A 24,106-nucleotide genomic window follows, 5' to 3' on the forward strand; every position below is an offset into this window, starting at 1 on the left:
CTGGGAACACATTTTGAACCCACATATTCCATTCGTAGGCTACATGAAATGCAAGAAATTCTTTGATATCCTGGGTTTTCAGTATACTATGCTGCTGGAATTAAGATCTCATAATCGCTCCCAAAAACTGACCCTTCATTTAGTGATCCGGTCCTCAGATTCAGTATGACAAATGTCAACACTTTTATTTACAGTTTTGGTCTCAGACCCGCCCGGGTGATTTAACATCATTATTTACTTAACAAAACACGGAGACTATATATAACTATATAAGAGTGATTCCACTAAATCAACTCCTTATGCAACAATCTCGTAGCAGATCACAATCACACACAATTCAACCAAAATAAAAAAAACAAAAAACATCAATCACAATACCAAATAAATCTGAGACACTGATTCAATAACCACGACTAAAAGTCAAGTATAAATACACAGACGTGCATGAAACATTATAAACAATGCGCATACACGATTATGGTCAACCCTCCCATACCGAACCATAAACCTCTTTCACCTTGCCACAATAATCAAACCTGATTGGTTGAACCAAACATCAAGACACCGCACAAAGTGATAACAATAACCTCAACCAGATGCTGCCATGGATTCTATTAGAAGCTGGTAACCTTCAGGTACAGTTGCCTGTGCGCGAACGCACCCAGCTAATGCTGGAACATCAGAATTCACGTCAAGAAACCTTCCTAGTAACAGCAGTAAATGAAAGTCAGAGATTCTCCTCACGAAAGGAAGACTCTTAGAACGATCCAAATGGGTCTTTAAGGTTCTCATTGTGATTACGGTGTTTCGATTTTCAACCGGAAATGTTGATGACAGAGGACCCTGCAAAAAAAGGCGCGTTAATAATACAGATATTAACTATAAGAGTAGTGTTCGTCAGACACGTGAACCTAGACACAACATGCATTATCGCAGGCTGGCCCAAACACAGTGTGTTTGACCTGAAATTTTCTTATTTTTGATGTTTTCACATGCTAATACTTTAAATTTACATTTATTACAGCAAAAAATACAAGCTTATACAAAACAATCATCACATTTTGAAGATAAAATCGTACGTCAATTTCCTTTTTACTTGTAAATAAATTTTGGCATAAGATACCCAACCCATGTTTACAATATAAAACATTTTGAGAAAATAAAAAAACGGGTCGCTATTGGACCCAAGCACAACCTGTTTAGCTAAACAGGTTCGCCGGTTCTACCCAGCACTTACCAAACCCAAACCCGGAAATTTTATGGTTTTCCTAGCCAGGGCCGGCCCAACCATTTTGGTAAGCCCTAAGCGAGTAAAAAATGGAGACCTTTTAAAAAATAATTGGATTCGTACTTTTCAATTTTTTTGCTATTTTGCTTCATTTAGTTAAATAGATAAGTTAAATATAAAACCAAATAGTCGCGTTGACTCATTATAAAATAAGCTTGACCATATTTAATTTTCTTTTTTCTAAAAAAAAGCTACCTAAAAGTAAATCTAGCGGACAACACATGGGCAATTTAAACATGAGCATTTAATTTACAAATATATTTTCCATATATCTTCCTAATTTTGAAGAATATGGTATTGAATTCAATATTCTAAACTTGTAAAGATAACTACTGAAATAACGCTTGTTCCTTCCCTGTATATTAAGATTCAAAAATCTAGAATTGTTAACGGGGAGCGAGATTCGATCCTTGGCTGTCCACGAGACAAACAATGCATCTTACCACTACGGTAGACCAGGAGTGATTGAAAGCATTATCAACTTAATAATTATATACATGAAATATAACGTTTTATACGAAATTAAGGCCCAAATTTTTTGGAGGCCCAAAGCCCTAGCTTTGGTTTGTTATACTAACGGGCCGGCCCTGTGTCTAGCGTATCGGTGGGGCCGGGAAGTCTTCCCTAAAGGATTCTATGGTTACCTAGAAAAAGTCTATTCTTATAGCAAAACATTACTACAACAAAAATACAAACAAAGCATCTAATGTTGGAAATATATTCAAAATCAAAGATCAGATAAAAAATCAAGAAACAAAAAAGAACCTGATGATCAAAGATCTTGACAACCACAAGAAAGAAATCATTATCCACCTCCCTAGTATCCTTCCCTCCAACCACCACATCCTTCTTCATCTTCGACAGCTTTGGATCCGCATCCTCCGCGATCTCACTCTCAAACCACCCTTCCTTAAACAACTTCACACACAAATCACTCATCTGAAACGCCTCGAAATGCACATCCGCACCACCGTCCTCATTCACCTCCAACTTCACCACCACAGTCACCCACTCCTTCAACTCACTCTCCGCCTGCAACTCCACCGCCTGCAGTACCTCCCGATTCGATAAAGTATAATCCTTTTTCGTTTGCCCGATCGTCTGCGTAAATATAAACCCCAGTTTCCTCATCCCTAAACCTAAAGCAATCGCTTCCACAATCCTCTCCTCATCCGAATCCCTAAACAACACCAAATTATCCTCCGTCCCTTGCTGCGGCGGCTCGTAAATGAAATCCACCTCCAATTTCCCCTCGTCCGACACCGTCCCGTACATAAACCCGCCTCGCTTCACCGCAAAAGCTAAACTTTCATTCACATAATGCTGAAACCCGTTCGCAGCGTCTCGATCAAAAGACACGGAATCACAATTGGGGTTTTCTTGCCGGGTGATTCTCATTTGCTTTGCAATCAAATCATCCATGGTCATCTTCCGGCCGAATGACCCGGCAGGGGCGAATTTAGGGCCGGCGATTGTGCGTTCACCGTCGTAAGCGAGGAATATTATTGAGCCGTGGGTGATTCCAAGATTGGAGATTAGGGTTTGTGGGTTGGACATGTCGGTGAATTGGGCGATTTCGGGTGGTGATTTGGCGAGTAAAAGAGATTGGTTGGTTGATAGGGTTTGGTTTTGAATTGGGACTCGGAGTTGGGATTCGATTAGGGTTTTGAGGTGTGCGATTGTGATGTTGGGGTTGTCAATCTGTAATCGTTCGATTCCGTCGCGGCTTCGGATTCTGATCAGCATATTGAGAGAACTGTCGTGGGATTTGAGTGATGATGATAATAATATGCAGACTGAGTGATAATAATAAGAAGAAGATGAAGATCTCTTGGAGAAGAAGAAAGAAGATGAATGAAGTGGTGGTATTCGTGTTTTCAAGGATTTGTGTTGTCAACTATGAAGTAAAGAATCATAGGATTGTAAATTTGGGCCGGCTTTCCTTTTGGGCCTTGGTTAATATTTTTAATTTATTTGAATTTTGAGACTCGTGTTTATAGATGTACAACAAAACCCGAACCCGGAACCAGACCCGAAAAAAATACCCGGAACCGGTTTTTTTAATACCCGGGTGTTTGATATCCGAGCCCGTACCCAACCCTACCCGTAGGGTACGGATAGGGTACCAAAACCCGTACCCGGAACCGGACCCGATTTATACCCGGTAATACCCAAAAACCGAAACCAGTTCCATACCCGAAACCGGGTTTCTCCAATACCCGAAACCGGGTTTTTCAAATACCCGATTTATATCCGAAAACACCCAAAAGATACCTGAAAAATACCCGAAAATACCCCTAAAAAGTGCAATATCTTAAAAAATCCAATCTACACCCGAAAAATACCCGGGAAAAAGCCCGAGAAAACCCGAAAAAAACCTGAAAATAGGGTTTATTCAATATCCGGAAATAGGGTATTCAAATACTCGGTTCTATACCCGACCCGAACCCGATGCATAGGGTATGCTTTGTAGAGACAATACCCGGACCCGAACCCGACCCGGGTATTGCTAATACCTGATTTTCCTATACCTGATCATACCCGAACCCGATTTCATACCCGAACGCGGGTATTTGGAAAACCCGATTCGTGCACCTCTACTCATGTTTATTTAGGGTATGTTTGGGAAGAAACTTTTTGGAGTTTTAAGTTACAAGGTTTGTCATGACAGTAGCATTTAAAATAATCTACAAGCTTTTAGGGTTTATAATTACCTAAACAGCATTCCAATATATATTTATCAATCCCCACTTTCCTTCACACCGTCTTATCAATTATCAATACAAAGCAATTATCAATACAAAGGCTTCTAATTCTATAACGTTTTTGCAAGCAAGGAAGTTTCGTGAATTCGTGATCAAAAAGTAGTGAAAGTAAAGGTGAGTATTATTTGTTTACTGATTTCATTGATTATTACTTTGTTTCTGATTTCATATATGATCGTTCGTGACTTCGTGAATTCATGCCGTGTGCGATTAAGCTGTTATTGATTACGCATGATTAAGCTGTTATTAATTCTGTATATGATCTTTGATTATTATTTGTTTCTGATTTCATTGATTACGCATAATTAAGCTATTACGATTTGATTGATGATTATTGATGATACGTAACCATGTGCGATCGACGTGTTAAAACCGTTCTATGGAGTGTAAATCTGGTGCGTGTGAATGGTAATTAACTTGCTTGTATTGTTTTTTGACAAATTAGTTTTCATGACCCGAATGAATGAAATTGGAAGCCCTTTACTTAATCATGCTTCTGTATATTTTAGATTAATTACCTAATAGGAAGCCCTTTACTGATTATTGATTTAATAATAACTTAAATTTGATATATATATTTAGATAATTTGGGATGATTGTTAGGACGTCGTCCTGTTGCGAGGCATAATGTGATTATTTAGTTGCAATCTCGTTAGGGGTGCAAATGAGCCCAGTCGAGTCCGAGCTCGACTAGGCTTTAGCTCGGCTCGTTTAACTTACCTGGAGCTCGAGATTGGCTTGTTAGTTATAGTTAAGGATGACTGTTCTTGAGAAGCATTGAATGCAAAGCATTAGGTAAACAAACTTGTGGAGTAAATAAGCTAATAATTCAATCTATCTTTTAGTAAAGAAACAGCTACCGAGCTAATAATTCAATCTATCTTTTAGTAAACAAACAAACTTGTGGAGTAAATAAGATAATAATTAAATCTATAATTCAATCTATCTTTTTAGTAAACAAACTGGTAAACAAACAGTTCATGGGGTGGGTTTATTAGTTAAAATAACCATGTAGCAGCTGCTGCGTTGCAGCGACGCGCCAAAAGATCAAACTTTTCAATTTGTACCACCTCAAATATTGAACGACAAAAGATACATGCCGTATTTCAAGGTATTAAATTGATTAATGTCATTCATGGTTGTGTACTTTGTTATTTAACTAATTTCAAATTATATTTAGGATTGTATCGGATGTATTGATGGTACACACATAGGGGCATGCATCCCAGAGAGTCAACAACTACCTTATATTAGTAGAAAGGGGGGTACCAACTTTCAACGTAATGACAACATGTGATTTTGATATGTTAACATTCGTATCGATCGGATGGGAGGGTTCAGCACATGACACACGTGTTTTTATTAGCGCGACCCAAGATAGTAAATTCAACTTCCCACACCCACCTGAAGGTAATATTTAGAATTTTTTTACACATATATTTGGAACTGTTTCATGTTACTTTTAATAAATTCCAACGTTTTTTGTTTTTCAACTCCTTTATCATGTAGATATTATTTGGTTGATAAAGGATATCCAGACAGAAAAGGGTACCTTGTTCCATATTCCAAGACAAGATACCATCAATCTCAATTTCAAAGAGAGCCCACGAATAATATGCAAGAAGCTTTCAACCGATCACATTCATCTTTACGAAGTTATATTGAGAGGTCATTTGGAATTTTGAAGAAACAATTTAAGATATTTGGTACAATGCCCAAGTATAGCGTGCAAACACAAATTGATGTTATCATGGCTACATTTGCATTGCATAACTATATACGTAATTCTCAAGAAGATATCATGTTTACTACAATGGAGCAACATCCAAACTACATACCACGAGATGAACTTCATGATGTTAGTAACCATGACACAAGCACCAGCGGTCTATTTGTAGGAACAATGAATGAGATGAAACATGTTCGCAACAATATTGCTACTTTGATATGGAATACACGACAATAATGATTTGATAATATTATATTTTATTCTTGACTGTTTGCCGATGACTATATTTTATTTAATAGAAAATAACCATGCTTTATTTATTTGAGAAAAAAACTTACACACACACACATACACACACACACACATATATATATATGTGTGTGTGTGTGATTATGTTTACCATTATGTTTTTTAGTTACGTTCTTTTTGGTCATTTTATATATTTTATTAAAAGCTCCAGCTACTCTGCCAAACACCTAAATATATCTAAAAAGCTACAGCTACCAGCTAGTTTTGCCAAACATACCCTTAAGAAATGATTTGATTTGATTATGATAATGGAAAATGAAGTGCGTTGCTTTAAGGGGTTCTAGTCGATGATAATTTTGATTTTTTATATCTTGGTCGGGTGTGGCGACTCACACGTGGCCAAGATTTTAATCTAGACGATACTGATATTAATATTGGTCTTGGTCTTGACTCATGAGTCATGCATGCCACGTGATCCAATACTCAAGGGGAGCTTCTTGAGCATTTTAGATTTCTAACTGTTCGAAAGAGATTTAAATTGTTATTGTAACTTGTCTCACTTTTACATATTTTAGTAGCACTATTGTCTAGAGATGTTCAACGAAACCGGTTCCTGGAACCGAACCGGTGGACCCGAACCGGACCCGAACCGGTTCCTACCCGTTTTTTGTAGGAACCGGACCCTATCTGATTCAACCCGATGATCCGTGACCGGTTCTTGCATTTCTGAGTGGGGGCGGGTGGTTCCTAACCGGTTCTAGCCGTTGGATCGAATATAGCCGTTGGAAATCGTTTTTTTGGCCGTTTTTTGACCGTTGGGGTCAAAAATAGCCGTTGGATCGAACAGGAACCGGGTTAGGAACCGGTAAGAACCGGTTAGATAGGTTAGGGGTCCGAGGGTGGGAGAACCGGTTCGGTTCCCTAACCGGTTCGAGCCTGGAACCGGTTTAAAAGGGGGTTTTGAATATAGGAACCGGTTAGGAACCGGTTCCGGTTCCTAGTCCCAAACCGTTTTGAACATGCCTACTATTGTCGTCCACTAGGTAATAGCCATATTGAAGACTTGCTTTAATGGTCCCTGTTGTTATTGGAAAGATTTCACTACATCAAACGTCAAATTATGTTTGACCATGTTAAGCACGTATTTAATGCTTTATTAGTGTATGTGCATATTTAATTTTATATAATTAATATTGACTAAGTGCATATATGTGGAAGGGCATTATCGGTGGCATCTCAACATAAAGGATACAATCTACACAACATTGAACGGCGCCATGGTTTATCAGTACACTAACGAAACTATAAGGGTTGTGCACACATAAGCCTAGAGAGTGGCAAACACAAATAATGAACCAAAATATGGGCCACTATTGATTTTCACATCATCATATCATAATCTTAATTCTCTTCATCGTGAACAATGTAGGAACTTCTTAATTTTCTTCAAAAATTTTTCAAACATTTGAATTTGTTTAATAACTAACACCGTATTCTTTTGTTGTAGATCGGGAAGAAGAGACATGAACCACTATTTCCGAGGCTTTTGAGAGGACGCACATAAAGAGGCCAATGGGTGAGTCTTTGTCAGAGCCAATGTTGTGTAAAGACGCATGAAATGTCGATATGTTTTGTTTAACCAAAATCAATTATGTTTTTATTTGATTAGTCACTATTTAGTGTTAGTGTCGTCACTTATGAAAACTATCAAGACTTTTATTAACTAACATTTGCATAATGGATATGTTATATTTATAGCATTTAAGTTCTCGTTTTTTTTCATTAACGAACACTTGTATTTTTGTTTTCTTAAACCACAACAAAGATATAACGAGTGACTTAGTGAAAATCATGCTAATAGGAATCCTGACACGACAGTTGTTGATGACCCATAAATATGGGTGAAGAGTGTTAAGAGGCCGAAAGAGGCATCTCGATAGATGAACTAGAAGTGGTTAAAGCAAAAAAACGTGGAGGTGAAGACACAAAATGTAGAGATGATGGTACATAACCAGGTATGAGGCTCGAAGGTGGATAGGCTAAAGAAAGAGATAGAGACCAACCAATGGATGATGAATTCGGATAGACATAGCATGGGAGATCTACTAAGTAGACAATATCTTTTTATTCTATTTTCTTCTAGTTAGAGTTTTTTTTCGTTCACAATATATATTATATCTATGTTTTGTAATTGTTTGTTTCTAAAATTTATGTATTATTTTTATATGTTTAGGATATTCAATATATTAATTATCATTAATTTTTTGTAAGAATGAATATTACCGACAGATTTCATCGGTAAAGTCTTCGTCAATGAGTATTCCGTATTTGACAGAAAACATCTAATGACAATGACTACATTATAAAATAGTCGGTAAATCATCGCTCGATCATAGTCCATCAGTATCCGTAAAAAATCAAATTATCCACCCCTTACTTTCACCCCCTTACTTTCAAATTAGCAACATATTTTCAAACGTTTAGACCGTGACTGAAATTCACTAGTTTTGTTATTACAAATTACTATAAAGCAAAACAAAAGTCAAATCATACACGAAAACACTTGACATGTATGCAATCATCAATATATATCAATATATTTAGAGTGCATAATATAAATTCAGTGACGTGCCCTGGTATTAAATATATAAAACATCAAATCATAAGAAAATGAATTATATTTTTTCTGGTAGGCAATCACATCTGATTCCTTTAATCATTTACACTTGAGAATGAAGTTATTCAGAAAATATATTATGATTTTACATGAAGAAAGAAACAGATAAATAAAAACAGAAGCAACCTTTAATAGATATGATCTATATCAAGAAGCCAAACAAGCCTCCCAGAAATTTCTATCACTCTCTCTTTTATTTGAAGGATCATGAACACAATTAGATCTCCACTGTTGCTTACATGAACACATAGGCTTACTCTGACACTGATTCTTGTTCTTGTCGTCTTCATCATCCTCAATCTCACCATCATCAACATCATCATAAGAGATTAACCTTTGAGACTCATCATCATATCCAATATGACCAGTGTTATCGTAGGATGAATGATCATAGCTGCAAGATTGAGCATCATCATCTTGATCATCACTGAATCGAAACAACACACCTTCTTGTTCATCTTCTTCATGAACATGTGATTTCACTTCTTCAGAATCACCAGTAGACTCAGACAAGAAAAAAGGAGTCATATTATTATTATTCCCACTTAACCAATTCCATTCCATCTTTCTCTCTATAACTTTCTTGATACGTTGCTAGATTTTGTTGAATGGGATTTGTGGACTTTTTGTAAAGCAAAGAGCTTTAATGATAGTATGTATATCCATAGGTATGTGTATGCATACACAAATTTATATAGGGTAAAGACTATAGTTTTAAAGCGTGTGGTGTATAGGGTGTGGGGTATGTTATGTTTGACACCGGACAAAGAAAAGATGAAGTAGGGAGCTTTTGTGTCGGCCCGACTTCTTCTAGAAGAATGGAACTCAACCCTATTTTGGACTTGCACGTATACAATGTCATCCATTATTTTTTAGTATTGGTTTTCATAGACCAAGACAAATACATGTTCTCTAATAAATGAGATCGATTTAGATATATCTATCCACTTAGGATATAAGATGTCAAAAATGGAAAGATAGGATGAATTGGATAACATATCATTTAGGATACCGGGATATATAAGAGTTTTGCGGATATCATTTTCACAACATCAGACATACGTAATTATTTTTTATTGTTTACTTAAGTCATATTTGTTTGTTTAAGTACTAATTTTTTATTAACATATTGTTGTAGCGCCGTAAGTGATTGAGGTGATCGTGAGGATCCACACCATTAAGGATCCGACGACAAGTAAGTGGACATGACCTTATCCAAAAGACGCAAGAAGCTTATGTAAGCTTTCTCTAATAAAAAGACAGCTTTGTTATGTGATTAAGTGTTTTTTAATGAACTAAAAATACTTTTTCTTTGTTTCGTCAAATCGTAAGAAATTTGGCAAAAAAAAATGAAAAGCTGAGGTCAGGTCGTCTTCAGGCACTTTACAAGTTGATGGCATCAACATGTGGGTGGAGTGTTCCATAGGTGGACAAAGGGTGAGCTGGAACGTATAGCCTAAGAGAATGTAAAAATGGTTGTAAAAACGTATGGCTTAAGAGAAATTTTACTATAACTGAAATGCTATGTTTGTCCCTAACATTTAGTTATATTATTTCAAGCAATTTAGAGCACTCTTGTTTTAAAAATCGTCTAACACGACACTACTTTTTTTTTCTGAAATAAAGTTAATGTACAAATGAAATTAACGTGCTAATTGTGAGAATCAAGTAGAGTAGTTATATAATTACATCATAGAGTAATTATTAGAGTAATTATGTTATTATTCTATGATACAATTACATAATTACTCTACTTATATGTATATAATTATTCTATTTGATTCTCACAATCAGCACATTAATTTTATTTGTAGTTACTCAACTTGCATATATAATTAATTTATTTGATTCTCATAATTAACACGTTAATTTAATTTGTTTGATCGAAACCCTACTTTCTTGTTAGACTGAGTTTGTTTTACAAAAACTAACGCATTGCTAATAGCCTAATATAGGTTAGTATATACCAATCAATTATAAATAAATAATTAAAATAAAGTTGATAGAATTATATATAATAACATTTATTGAGAAAGGAGGGATGGTGGGATAAAACGATGCAAGATGTATTTAGTCATGTGGGATGAACATTGGGTGGAACATATCTTGAATGGTTTGGCGGTTGGCATTTTGGGGTGTCATCGTTGGACCCAAAATCCTTCTAGAAGCTATGCCTGGTACGCCTGATTTTGACTTGTCGATTTATGATAGGCAACTATCACAATAGCCATCATTGGCGAATTATTATAGAAATATGTATTATTCAATAGTTGGTTTTATTTAAAAAAAATATAAAACAAAAATGTATCCGCCTATACTATTAAAATATCACAATTTTCACATGTCACTCAATTAAACCATTTACTTAGGCTGTCAAATGTATAAGTTTTCATTTTTACAATTTTCCCTTTTGTGAATGATAAAATGAAAAATATGTTGTTGGTGGAAATAGAATTCACTACCTTGCTTTTATCGAACTAACTACATTGCTTTTAAAATGTTTGTGGTTTGCCAACTCAACTAGGATGAATTGATGATAGTCTTCTCTTTTTCTTAATTGGTATAGATTCACAACCTTCCATTTTGATTCTTCTAAAATACAAATGCAAATTATTTTTACTAATTTATGTTTTAGAAAATTATTTATATCTTACGAATCCATAAAATATGTTATTATGTATATTAATACACTTAACTTTTTTTGTTTTATTTTTTAACCATCCATGTATTAGATGGACTCTATCCTAGTTACCCATATAAGGGATGACCCATAAAATTGGCATTTAGGTCCTAAAACCTAAACTATTACTCACATTTTTTTGGGATATGATATTCGTACACCCTTTGGTTATACACACACCCTACATACGATCGTATGGAATCCCACGTTAAAGAGTGTGTGAATAGGTCAAGGGCGTGTGAATAACCAATGCCTTTTTTTTCTCAAACTACAACAATACAAATCCTACATAATTAAAAATCTAATACGAAAATTTCAGGACAAAAAATATAGCACGAAAATTTCAACACAAAAATTCTAGTATTCCATTACAAAAATGTTAGTACAAAATTGAGAAAGAAACCCACATTTTGATTTATTTTTTCAGTTGTTTTTTTCTATACAACAACATCATACTTAAATTGAAGATAAATTTGAATATCGATCAGTTAGCACCAAGCCAAAATTGAGCTACCTCTAGCCCCCCCCCCCCCCACCGTTTTTCACATTATCATTTCGTAGTTTCACATTATGTCACACCCCAACCGACGGCGGAATACGTCGAGGTGAGACGGTGATTATTCATAGCACATGATACTACGTGTCACAATAGTCGTTAAATTTAATTTAATATCAAGCAATACAGAGATACAATGAATTGTTTTATAGTCATCTAGGTCCAATCATGCAATCCTATATCTTGCATCAAGTAATCTTCAACAAACAAATTTCCAATACCTGAAAAAAACATACGAGAGTGTCAACTAAAAATAGTTTGTGAGAACATATGTTTTAATAAAATAAGTTTTAAGTTGAAAGAAATCCATATGTGTTAAGTTACTTTGTATACTTTGTGATTACAACCAAACCTCTGACACGTTTAGCGAGTCGTCTAATCCACGATTAGACTATTATGTTTAATGTTTAACGATCGTCGGATTCTGAACACACAAGCCTCTACCTAAGGCCTGCGTGGGCGGGTCGGGCCAATAGATCTATCATCATACTACCACGGGCTTTAACAAGTTAATGGTTGTACATGCGATTAAGTATACACTTGTAATAATCACACAATGAATATCATGAATAAAGCTTGAATCAAATAACATGTAAAACAAATTGATTATGCATGTTTCCACCCCGAAGTATAAAACGTTTAAAAACATGTAAAAGGGGCTATGAACTCATCTTCGTTGATGAATTGAGACTTGTAACGCTTTTGTTTAGAGCCCTAATGATCAAGAAAGTTGTTAGAATGTGACCCTATTTCGGTGGAATAGAATCTCCGACCTCTGGTTCCCAAGAAAAGGTAAGTGGGTCCATTCACGCCCGGACACGCCACTTGGTTTTTCCTTAGGCCGTAGCCTTGGTGACAGAACCCTTGGTTGAATATCTATAGACTTGGTGTTTGTTTGGAAGTACAATTGGATTTTAGGGTTTCAAGTGATACTTTATGGTTTAGGGTTTTAGATTATCTTTTCTATAAAAGAATAGGTTGTTTACTGTTCAAGACACGAATTTTTAAAAATAGTAAACCTTTGAGTTAGATTACGAAAATTTTATATCTTGTAACCGTATGAGTTTTTTAACATGTATATTTTTTATAAGATTTAAGTGTTTATAAAAAAAAATATATAATTCATAGACTACCGAGGGGTCTGATTCTGAGTCAGTTTAGTAGAAAAATAACTAAAAATCGATACTTTAACAAATTGAGGAGATTCTAGTTGGATAATTTTTATAATTAGAAGGTCTAAAATATATCCAAAAATTGGGTCATAATTCGTAAACATGAGTGAGTTATGACATTCGTTTTGAGGCTAAAGTTATCTGTTAGGATTTTCAGCAAGACCCTTTGTTAAAGAAAAATAATAAAAACGTTTTTAAAGTTTATAAAATTTTACACCAAAAATTACAGAGATACTAGACACATAAAGAACCAATTTAGGCTTTTGAAATTCGTGATTTGGATATATTATGACCGAGATCTAAGCGTTGAAATAAAAGGTTTTTCTGCAGAATGAAAGAACAAAACATTATACGGAAATTAGAACTTACTAGGAAGGAAACGAGTTGTGAATCTTTGAGAGGATGATGATCATGAATTTTCAACCTTGGGGCTTTGGAATATGCAGGTTTGGAATGAATTTTAGGGGTGCTAGAGAGTTCTATTTATAGGGGTGTTTAGAGAAGAGATTATGATGAATTAGAGATAGAATTTGACTAGAACTTGAATTCAAATTTGGATAAGGCTAATCTTGGAGATCAAGAATAGAATATTCTAGAAGGTTATTCTTAATTTGAATTTAAGGATATAAATAAAATTACTTTAGGATAAAATTGACAATGACAAATATTAAATCTAGGCATTCCTGGTTAAACGTGTCACGTTAACGATTAACCATGTATAACTAAACGTACATAGAAACATGTAATTGTGCATATGAAAATAATATTAATAACTAGAAATAAATAATATATGATTCCATAATAATATAAATGGTGAACTAATACATGGACCTTATTAAATACGAGTATAAAAGACTAGTGATTTCATGCATGAAAATGCATAGGTGTTACACATTATCATTTCGTAGTTTCTAAATGTTCATTCAAACTAGTTAGTATTCTTTTTTTCTTTTTTTTCTTTTTTTGTGTAATCAACGAGTTTTAATGTAGTTTATGATTGTAAAATAATAAAAAGAATAGCAAGTTGCACCAAGCTACCAACTTGTGATGTTAATTATGGCCTGATCCTGAGAACCACCTTTCACCTATACAATCCATGGACAGTGGCGAAGCTTGGGCTTCGTCATGACGGTGATCGAAGTCACGAACCCAAAATTTTTTAGGTCGGTGATTTGGTTCATGTTGGTGGTTTGGGTCGTATCGGTGGTTCGGTTCGGGTCGGATCAAACAACATGACATCTTGAAGAAACATGAAATGAATCTAACTTGATCCAAGACGATGTTCCCCGAGATGAACGAGCCACGACTTCGTCTTCCTCTCCGGTTGCTCGAGATCTGCCATGGAAATATGGGGGAAGTGGAGGTGAGTGCTAAGAGTTTCCTCTTGTTTACAGACACAAAAATATATGTGGAGGCCAAGTGTCCATGAAGGGAACCTCTAAATGAGATATGAATACCCCTTATATAGGAACTTCATGGCTACCATCATGAAACCCTAACCTTAATGGGCCAAGCCCGCTTAGGGGTTACCTCCACAACGCCCCCCAGCCCATTGGGCATTAGTTAGTAAACAATTATAATAAAACAAATATAATATAAAACATAATAAGTAAAAGGTCGTACCGGGTATTTAGGACCCTACATCCACACATCTATATATCTAATTTTTTTTCATTCATTTAAAACAATTGTTCTTATAATAAAAAAAATTAGACCTAAAATATCCATAATAATACGAGAGCCGAGAGGAGGGTGAGTACCTTAGAAGAAGAGTTACAAAGCAGCTCGACGACCTTTAAGATTTTTGAATTCTTTAATTATGGATTCTGAATCAGATGTTGTTTTTTCATGATTTATCTAATTAAGAAGATTCAATAGGGTAAGTTAGAGTAAAATTTCACCATACAATACCAATTACAAGCTTAATTGACTAATTTCCCCAAATCCCCAATTCACAATTACAAACCCTAATTTTATAATACTTGAACCATGTTTAACAACACAAAGGTAGAGCAATCAAACTATTACCTTGCGGTGGATCGGGGACCGGGGACGAGCAGCGGCGGTGGATGAGCGGCGGACGGTGGTGGGCCGGTGGCGAACTCAGAAGGCAGAAGCAGAACTCAGAAGGGAAGCAGCCAACCAGGGCTTTTTTTTTAAATGCCAGTTTTTTTTTTTAAGTTTTGTCATGTAACAATTTACAACAAGCCCCTCCAAATTTGAGTTTTATTAAAAACTAAGTTTTTTACAATTTTTATAACTTTTGTTTATAAAAATCGTCCACCTCTTTATTCCTTTGGATAGAGGTACGGTGTGCCTACATCCCACCCTCCCCAGACCCTACTTATAGCTTTGCTGTCGGTGGGATTTTACTGGGCATGATTGATTGATTGATTGAATGTTTATAAAAATCGTGAGGTTTTATAAAAAAAAATCAAACGATACGGTATTATATTAAAAAAAATGGTGGTGACCAGTAACTTTTTGGAAAAATAAATTGACAGTGACCGCGTTTAATACCTATAAAAATTTTTGAGAAAAATCGCGAAATTTACCCTATTAACAAAAAAACGGCAGTGACCATGACCACCCCCGATCCCTTATGAGCTGCGCCCTTGTCCATTGACGACAATTGGTGTAAACCAACACTTCCAGTTTTATGATATTTTTGTGCTCTTTTTAAAACAACCTGCTTTAAATTTGAGGTGCTATCTTCTTATTTCTCTTTTATTATCATTACATAGCACTAATATGTATCTATGTATAGAGTTAGGACCATCAAGCGGCTAGTGTTTGGAGGTTAGCTAGTCGAGCTTTCATGCCACGTACCTGAAACTCGTATCACACATAAAACCAAACACGACAACATATTCGCTAGTATGTACGAATACAACCTTTTTAACGTGGAAAATGTATATTTCTTTGATAACTTTTGCATATTAATACTTTAAAATTCTACTTTTACATATTACTTTTTAAACCGTTAACTATGTTTAATGTATACTAATTTATTTATTAACTTAAACTTTGACATACTAATTTAAAGTTAAAAGAGAATTATATTATTACTATGTGGTTCTTCTAAAAGGAAAAGTCATGAATTCCATTTCGGTCCATAGGTTTTGCATATCTCCAAACTAATAAATTATCTCATCTAATTTCTAATACTTAACACCAAGCATGCAATGCTAATAAATCAGAATATCACCTGGTGAGCTTTAGCCGTCCAAAAAACATAAAAATCTAATGAACCTTGAATATATAGTAATTTTAAATTAAATATATTGGTGTTAAAAATATATAGTGTCAATTCAAATATCAAAAATATATTTGTTATTCTCATAATTGTTATTTCTATTTTTTTTGTCGTATGTTATTGGGCTTGGAGCTAATGACGGGGATTGCACATGGAATTGGATTTGAACTTGCTTATGGATAGATGGGCTAAAGTCTGATGGGCTGGAAGGAAGCTTATGAAGGTCCAGGCCCAAGGCCCATGTGTCTGTTTTAAATAACATAAAAGTTGTATTAAGCGTAAGGGATTATTTTTTTTCTGAGATACTCTCCTATTGGTAGATCTCGTTTCTTCTTTGGTTATGATCTAGGGTTTGATTGTTTCTTTTGGATTCTTTAGCGATTGTATTCAATCATCACGATGGTGATTGCTATATTTGTTTATTATTGTTTCCCTAGAACGATTGTTAATTGTATCTTTGTTTGTGTTGAGTTAAAGATCTGTATCGTGTTTTTCGTTATTTGTTCGGTTCAATAAAAAATTATAGTTTTCTGACAATTGGTTTTAAATAATCTCAACTATCATCTTTTGGTCACTGTCGGTCTCAACTAACGAAATGGTTGGTGGCAGTCCCACCTTTTAACGTGCTTGCTTCCAACGATCTACAAATAACAGAAGCGTAACCCTGCTAGTCTCAAGCTGCCGGAAAAACGATTTTTTGCCGGAAAACTCAACTTGAACAGCACCGCTAACCACCACCACCGCAGCCGACCGACAACCACCACTTGAACACTACTGTTGACCACCATCACCCGATCACCACCATCGCTGGCCACTGCTATCTAAAAACCGCCACTGTCGATTTCCACCTGAAAAAGGAGTTTTCTGGCAGAAAACATTTTTCGGACAATCACCACCCAGGGTTCCAGCGGCCTTAATAGTTGGGTTTTTTTTTTACTAAAAATGCTTCCTAAAGGTCTGATCTAAGGTTTCAAGGTTTATGACGAAAATGTTGAGTTTTCTGTGCGAAAACTCTTTTCCGGCAATCGGAGACTAATGGAGTTATGTTTCCATTAGTTGTGGATTGCTGGGAGCAAACATGTTAAAAGGGGGGACTGTCACTAGCCATTTCGTTAGTTGAGACAGGCAGCGACCAAAAGGTGAAAGTTAGGATTATTTAAACAAATATACCTTTAAATTAAAAGGTCCAAAGGGGACTACATGAAACTGTGAGATATGTATCGATTGATAGCAAGGGGTGTTAAGACTGTTAGCAAATGCTTTGGGATGGACAGGTTCGTTGATGCATAAATAAAACACATGATAAACTTTGGTCTAACTTCTACTTTTGGCAACCAGCTTTTTTAGACCAGAATTACTATCAAAGTTCCAAAAAAATTGTTGACTTATTTTAAAAATGTAACCTTTAATGTTTATTGTTGACTAACTTTCAAGAATTTCAATCAAGTAAAATCTAACCCCGTGATGGATCAAAATGATGACGTCTTATTCACTTTTTACCTTTTTTTTTTTGAATTGTGAACTTCTTTTAACCATTGTTGTTTATGGGACTTGAATCCAAGACCTCCTATTCTCAAACCCAGATACTTAAAGGTTTTGCTTTTGCCAAGGAACCACCTCACTAGTCACTTTTTACTGTATTGACATTTTCCTTTAGGTGATTTACCTTTTGTTAATTGTAGTTATTGATATTGTATTATAAGTGTTTAGTTGTTATAACTTTTAACTAGGGGTGGTGTTTGGGTTTTTCAATGGGGTTTTAAGTTTTTCGGATCGGGTTATTCGGTTTTGTGTTGTAGGAATCCCACCCGTTTACCGACCCAAATGAGATTTGTGTTAATCGGTTTCGGGCTTATTTGGGTCGGGTTAATCGGTATTCGGGTTTTAACGCACAAGCTGGAATGCAACTATACAATTTAACTTAGCATGGTATTAGTTAGATAATAATCACAATTCACAATTCTCTTTATCAATATTCAATCAATTTTTTGGTGGTTTTTGTCGCCTATCAGTTGGCCATAATACCCGAGTACCCGACCCATCTGCTATCAAGTAACAGATCGAGAATACAAATTAAATAGTCCTTATTCCAAGTCCAAATCAAAATCCAAAAACAAAAACCCATCAAACCTCCACAATCCACATACGACAGTATCACACATTGTGGAAAGCCTTTTATCATCACTCGCCCACTTCTATTTGATATTGGCCCAAGAGTAGATACTAAAATGACACTAGGGGACAGCCGGACACTGACAGGGGTAGCAGGCCCAATGTAGTTTGTAAATGTATTGAACTATTGAACCATTGATTCTTCCTTCTAGAGCATTATTCATTAGAATTTTACGGTTTTCTAATATTTATTTCCATTTCCGTATCTTTTGAAGATATGGTCATGCTGCTCATCCTTGGGTACATGTTTATACGAGCTATGGTTTACTGCTTCGGAGTTTCAGTGTAATTATAGTCCTTATAGACATTTACCCGGCGACATAGTTATTTATTTATTTTTTATTTTTTTAACAGCAAATATTACTCCTACTCTATTACACCAATAAATCTAAGCTACACCATTGCCCAGGTTTGAACTTAGGACCTCCCATCTAAGAGGCAAGTGCCTCTACCGACATAGTTGAACAGGAATAACCAAAAGATATAAAACCAAAAACAAACTTTCAGTTTTTGTATGGTTGTGAAAAAACTGAATTTCGTTGTCACGTTGTGTGATGTTGATGATTGCAAGATATGATCACGGACTGTGACTAGAATATTGGTTGATATTTTGGACGAACAGAAGTTACAGAAGATGGTAATGATGTTTTATTTTTAACTCAAATACTAATGCATTAATTTGGGCCATTTAAGCCCAGATTGTCTAATTATAACTTCAAAATCTGAAAATAAAAAATCATCAAAAACATAAGCAGGACTATACTCAAAAATCCAAAAACTGAATTTTCGGGTTTTGCGTTTGTTTGAGCCTAAAACAAACCTAAACCTAAACTGACCCATGAATACCGTTAATTATCAGTTTCTTTCGATCAAGATGTTTTTCCAATTTTTTTATGAGGAAGATTTCAGGATTTTAGCATGAGAATTGTTTTTTTCATTTGTATGCAACTTGGGTCTTGATCTGACCACGTCAAAAGTCAATAAAGTGTTTGGTTGTCAAACTAAGATACACATTTCTTTCATTACGGTCTTTTAAGGTGCCAACACACAATATCGAATAACAAGTCAATACAAAAAAAATAAAGGGTGCATATTAGTCAAACAGTTTAACATCAAGAAAATGTCTAATGCGTGTTCAATATTAACTTAATTTACAAAATGACACGTCCAGTTGGAAGTTATTTGTTTAATAAACACACAAAATGTCGCGTCCAGTCACTAATTTGCAGTTAAGCTTCAATATCAAACTTCTGGTGTTTGATATTGCTTTTGGCCGGACTTCTGTTGTATAAACTTAAAGTTTGACCCCGAAATTTGAAGAATTCTGGATTGAAAATCAGTGACTGTAATGGATGTGGTTGTTTCATGTGCTATATTGTGCGCATAAATTTGTTGATCTCCAATGATGATGTTATGAATCGAGATATAAGATGAAATTAATGACTTATTTTAATGCAATATATTGTAACGAGATTCGTGTAGAAATTTAAACTTTTGAGATACTTTAGATGATTTGTTTAAATATTATGTCGAGGTATATGAGGCCAATGCTATTTCATCTGGTAGCGCAAATGTTTGGCGTGAAAGCGAGAGCAATTGCGTAATTTGATGATTGCAATTTGAAGATGGTATGCTCGTTTTTCACTTAACTTTTGAATTTTCTAGGGTATTTAGACTTTAAATTTGTTTAACTTTCGAAATATTGGATGTAACAATATACATAGATCTATACTTGGACTTCATGTCGAATGTTCACATTTAATTCTTATTGATGTTCGTTTATGTGTGTTTGCGTTCATTTATATTCGTGAATTATTTGTTTAGGGTAGTGAATAAACGAACATTGAAGATCAAAAACACGTTAGTTTTCTTAAGGGACAAACATGAACCAGAAGAGTACTTGTGTTTGTTTGTGTTCATTTGTTTATTTGAAACCAACTTCACCAACGATTTTTAAGCGATCATAACTTTTCCATACATTATTTTTTTTAAATAAGCATACTATGTGTAAACGAGCATTTTCTTATCTTTAATTTGAATATGATATTGTTATAGTTTTTTATTTAATTAAAAAAGCATGTTACATGATTACCAATACTCGGGTACTTTGCCGCATCGCACAAACACCTTGGCTGGGCCATCACCCAGTCTTGCTAAATGGTTAAAAATAAAATTTTGCTTAGGCAAAGGAATAAGCATGTAAGTTGTACAATTATTAATTTTTGCAAGGCCCTTACATTGCCTTTATTTAGTAGAGATTGTTCCTTGACTTTATTTCTTCTTTAATATGGGACTAATGAACAATGAATAAAACTTTAAATAAAGAAGTAATCATTGTAATGGTTTATAGAATTGTACAAGGTGTTTTAACATTTATAACTATTTAAGCTCTTGATTAAAATTTTTTTTTCTTATCATATAATATAATATAATATAATATAATATGTATATAACTAAAAAATGTGAGTTAAGAACATGCAGAAGGAACTTAATTCAGTTGTATAAAGCCTTGGAGTAAACTTTAACGTCCAATGCATTAGGATTGATTTTGTAATTAAGGGTTAACTAGTGGAGCACCAGCCCTTTCATAAGTAAAAAGGTATTAAAGGCAATATGGGTTAAAAGTATTAACCCGCTTTAAAATCTTCTATATACAAAATAATTTAAAAATAATGTTTAAATTAAGTTGAGAAGGGCCAAGAGGCGTTAGACCGTTTCCTTAAGAGGCAGAATGAAATAGGTAAAGAGGGTGATGTGATGCCTACGTGAATACATGGAGTTATAAGACATGAATATATACCGGATGACCTAAAGAATCCTTATTTCATTTAAAACATGTTAAAAAGTTTCATATTTCAAAGCCTAGAAATTTATAAATGTTAACGTATTCTATAACTTTGTTTTGAAGTAAGTTATAATGTATTTGTTTTTTGTATCAATATCTATACTATATATAATGTATGAAAGGAGTCAAATTAAGACACCTTAGTTTTAAGGGATTTACAATCTATGTAACAAATGGTACAACCTTCCATGCATCTAGGATAACGACAAACTTGTCCAATAAAAATTTTATACCGGTTACTAAACAATAATTTACAAAATTAGCCCCTTCACTTTGCCCAACTTTTGCGAATTTTAAAAATAGTTACAACTATGATCCTTAATCTTTCACTAATATGTGATTTTTATTTTCACTTTTAACCCAACTTTCCTCATTATTTTTAAGTATTAGTAACTTTTTCGTACGTTAATATTTTTTTAAAGAAATTGCACCAAAAAAACGAGCATATTTTCCTCTTTAATTTGAGTATGATATTGTTATATTTTTTTTCAGTTAAAAAATATAACATTTTGTTTAAGGACGTTTGCGGTCTGATTTTGATGGTTTTTAAACTAAATCGTTGGCCAAATCGTTAGTAATGGGTTCTCATCGTCAAAAACTGAAACTAAAACTTTGAAGATTAAAAATGACCGGCCAAAATTTAATGAAAAAATTCAACCGTGAAACCAAACCAATGGCTGGTTTGAACGGTTTCAAATCAAACAATGAACACCCATAAACTTGTTACGTGATTACTAAGTCTATGTTTCCCGCTGCATCGCGCGGGCACCCGCCTAGTATATAAATATGTCTGTATCCATATGAATTAATTTGTTTTACTAATGACGATAAATTATGGTATCATTTTCGCATGACAAGTTATGGAATAAAAAACAGAAAATAATAATGTATGCCGTTTGGTTTTATCCTTGAGCTTCCTTTGTTTATGTCAATTAGCAAATGTCTTGATCTCCATCTTTTTATTTATTTATTTATTTATTTATTTGTCTTCAATATAATATTAAAATATGATATATTCAAAACTAAAATAAACAAAATTATGGAAACTTATAATCGTCTTTACGTTGTTGGCTAATCTTTTTACATTAGATACATCGATATTCATCGATGGAAACCATGTGGAAATATTTTGGGTGATTGATGGAGAAACATAATATTAATTTAAAACACATTTATTAAACTATTACTAAGATGTGAAAAATTATATTGACTGGAGTTTTAGAATTTTGTTAGTTTTTTAATATTCTAATTTCTGTCGCCTTCTTTCTTATTTTTTTAACGGATTTATTAGTTTATACTTTATACTTACATTAGTTAGTGAAAAGATGATCATAAGTTCATAACCTTTATTAGCATTACTTTAGTTTTGATGATGTGGAGGTATTAATGCTTATAACAATCAAAATTCATCGTTCAGATTTTGAGTATTCAAAATTAACGGATTTATTAATGTTAAGTATTCAAAATTAATTTTGAATACTAGAATAATAAAATTATGCTTGTCCGTTGGGAATGAGAGGAAAGGGGTGGTCCGCCGGGAGGTGGGAGGAAGGGGATGGTACATGGAGAGGGCGTTGAGCAACGCCACCATATCAAGATTAATTGAATAATGATGACAAATAAACATGGACCTGAAAGACAATATGAAACATTCGGGATGGGTAACGGAACGAGTATTCGAGTGCGGAACTATACTTTTGTTTTAAAATATGGTATCTGGAATAATAGTATGATTTACAAATTTTGCAATTTTTAGATAGATAATATTTTATTAAAAACAACAATCAAGAAGCTAGCCGGAGAAAAAAAAGTAACATGAACAATAGGGAATTTTATTAACATTTCAATTCCTATTGCCTACCCATAAAAAAAAGAAGAGAAAGTAGTTATATCATCAAAAATTGTCTCTTTTCATCTGCTCTTGATCCCGAAAACCGACCTAATCATTCATGATCCGCCACAATTGTGAAAACTATAGCCTTGACCACCTTCTTTAATTTCTTCTATTGCAGCGCCTCTACCCAAGCAATGACTTTGGTAGGTCTTCTCGAATCTAGAACAACTAACTCCAGCCATTACCTGATCGCTTCCCAAATGTTAACATGAATATATTATGCAACTTTATGAAAATTTGAATAGCAAGAAACATATACACTTGATGTCTAAGAGTTATTGGACCGGATATGAAACATGAATTGTAATGACCGAATACACAAAATTTATTTCAAATCTTTCTCATTAAGATCCACGGTGGAGAAGATGGGGGGGGGGGGGTCACTAATTCTCTGATCCAGTTCGTACTAAATTGGTTTTAGTTAACTTAATTGATACCAAATTAGATCATTGTGTATATAAATAACAAGAAGTTTAGTTTACAATATATATGACCATAATAGTTTAGTTTACAAATAAAAAATTTGTTTCTTAGAAATAATAGTAACTGTAATTATATAAAAAGTAAGATGAAATAATTGCAAAGAAAATGAAGTGAAGGAAACATTAATATTTAACTACTAAACAATTTGGAAATAAAGTAGTTATTTTTTCTTTAATTATTAAGACTTGGTATAGATGGAATTGTATTTTATATTAAAGAAAAGGTTATGTTTCACGAAAAGTGACATTTCTTCTCATCTATGAATTTTGGTGAAACTGGTTAAATAACATTGAAATTCAGGTAATATATATAACGGGTATAAAATAATTGCACACGGTAA

The 24,106-nt window shown here is 34.2% G+C and overlaps 1 protein-coding gene across 1 annotated transcript; it reads right to left on the reverse strand.

Moving 5' to 3' along the window:
• Nucleotides 1-460: 460 nt before the first annotated feature.
• Nucleotides 461-3,034, reverse strand: LOC143625818 (NPL4-like protein 1). The gene is made up of 2 exons (XM_077096056.1): nucleotides 2,054-3,034; nucleotides 461-843 (listed from the first exon to the last, which is right to left on the reverse strand). The coding sequence occupies exons 1-2, from the start codon at nucleotides 3,032-3,034 to the stop codon at nucleotides 589-591; spliced, it is 1,236 nt and encodes a 411-aa protein (XP_076952171.1). The 3' UTR covers nucleotides 461-588.
• Nucleotides 3,035-24,106: the final 21,072 nt, after the last annotated feature.

This window comes from Bidens hawaiensis, unplaced genomic scaffold, assembly GCF_021521415.1.
Source record: "Bidens hawaiensis isolate Kalapana, Puna unplaced genomic scaffold, B.hawaiensis_p1.1 tig00004242_1, whole genome shotgun sequence".
In the NCBI taxonomy this organism is placed as follows: Eukaryota; Viridiplantae; Streptophyta; class Magnoliopsida; order Asterales; family Asteraceae; genus Bidens; species Bidens hawaiensis.

Coding starts and splice junctions, on each gene's coding strand:
- LOC143625818 (XM_077096056.1), bottom strand. CDS start 3,034: ATGCTGATCAGAATCCGAAGCCGCGACGGAATCGAACGATTACAGATT. Junction 844..2,053: donor TCAAGATCTTTGATCATCAG/GTTCTTTTTTGT, acceptor CTTTTTTTGCAG/GGTCCTCTGTCATCAACATT.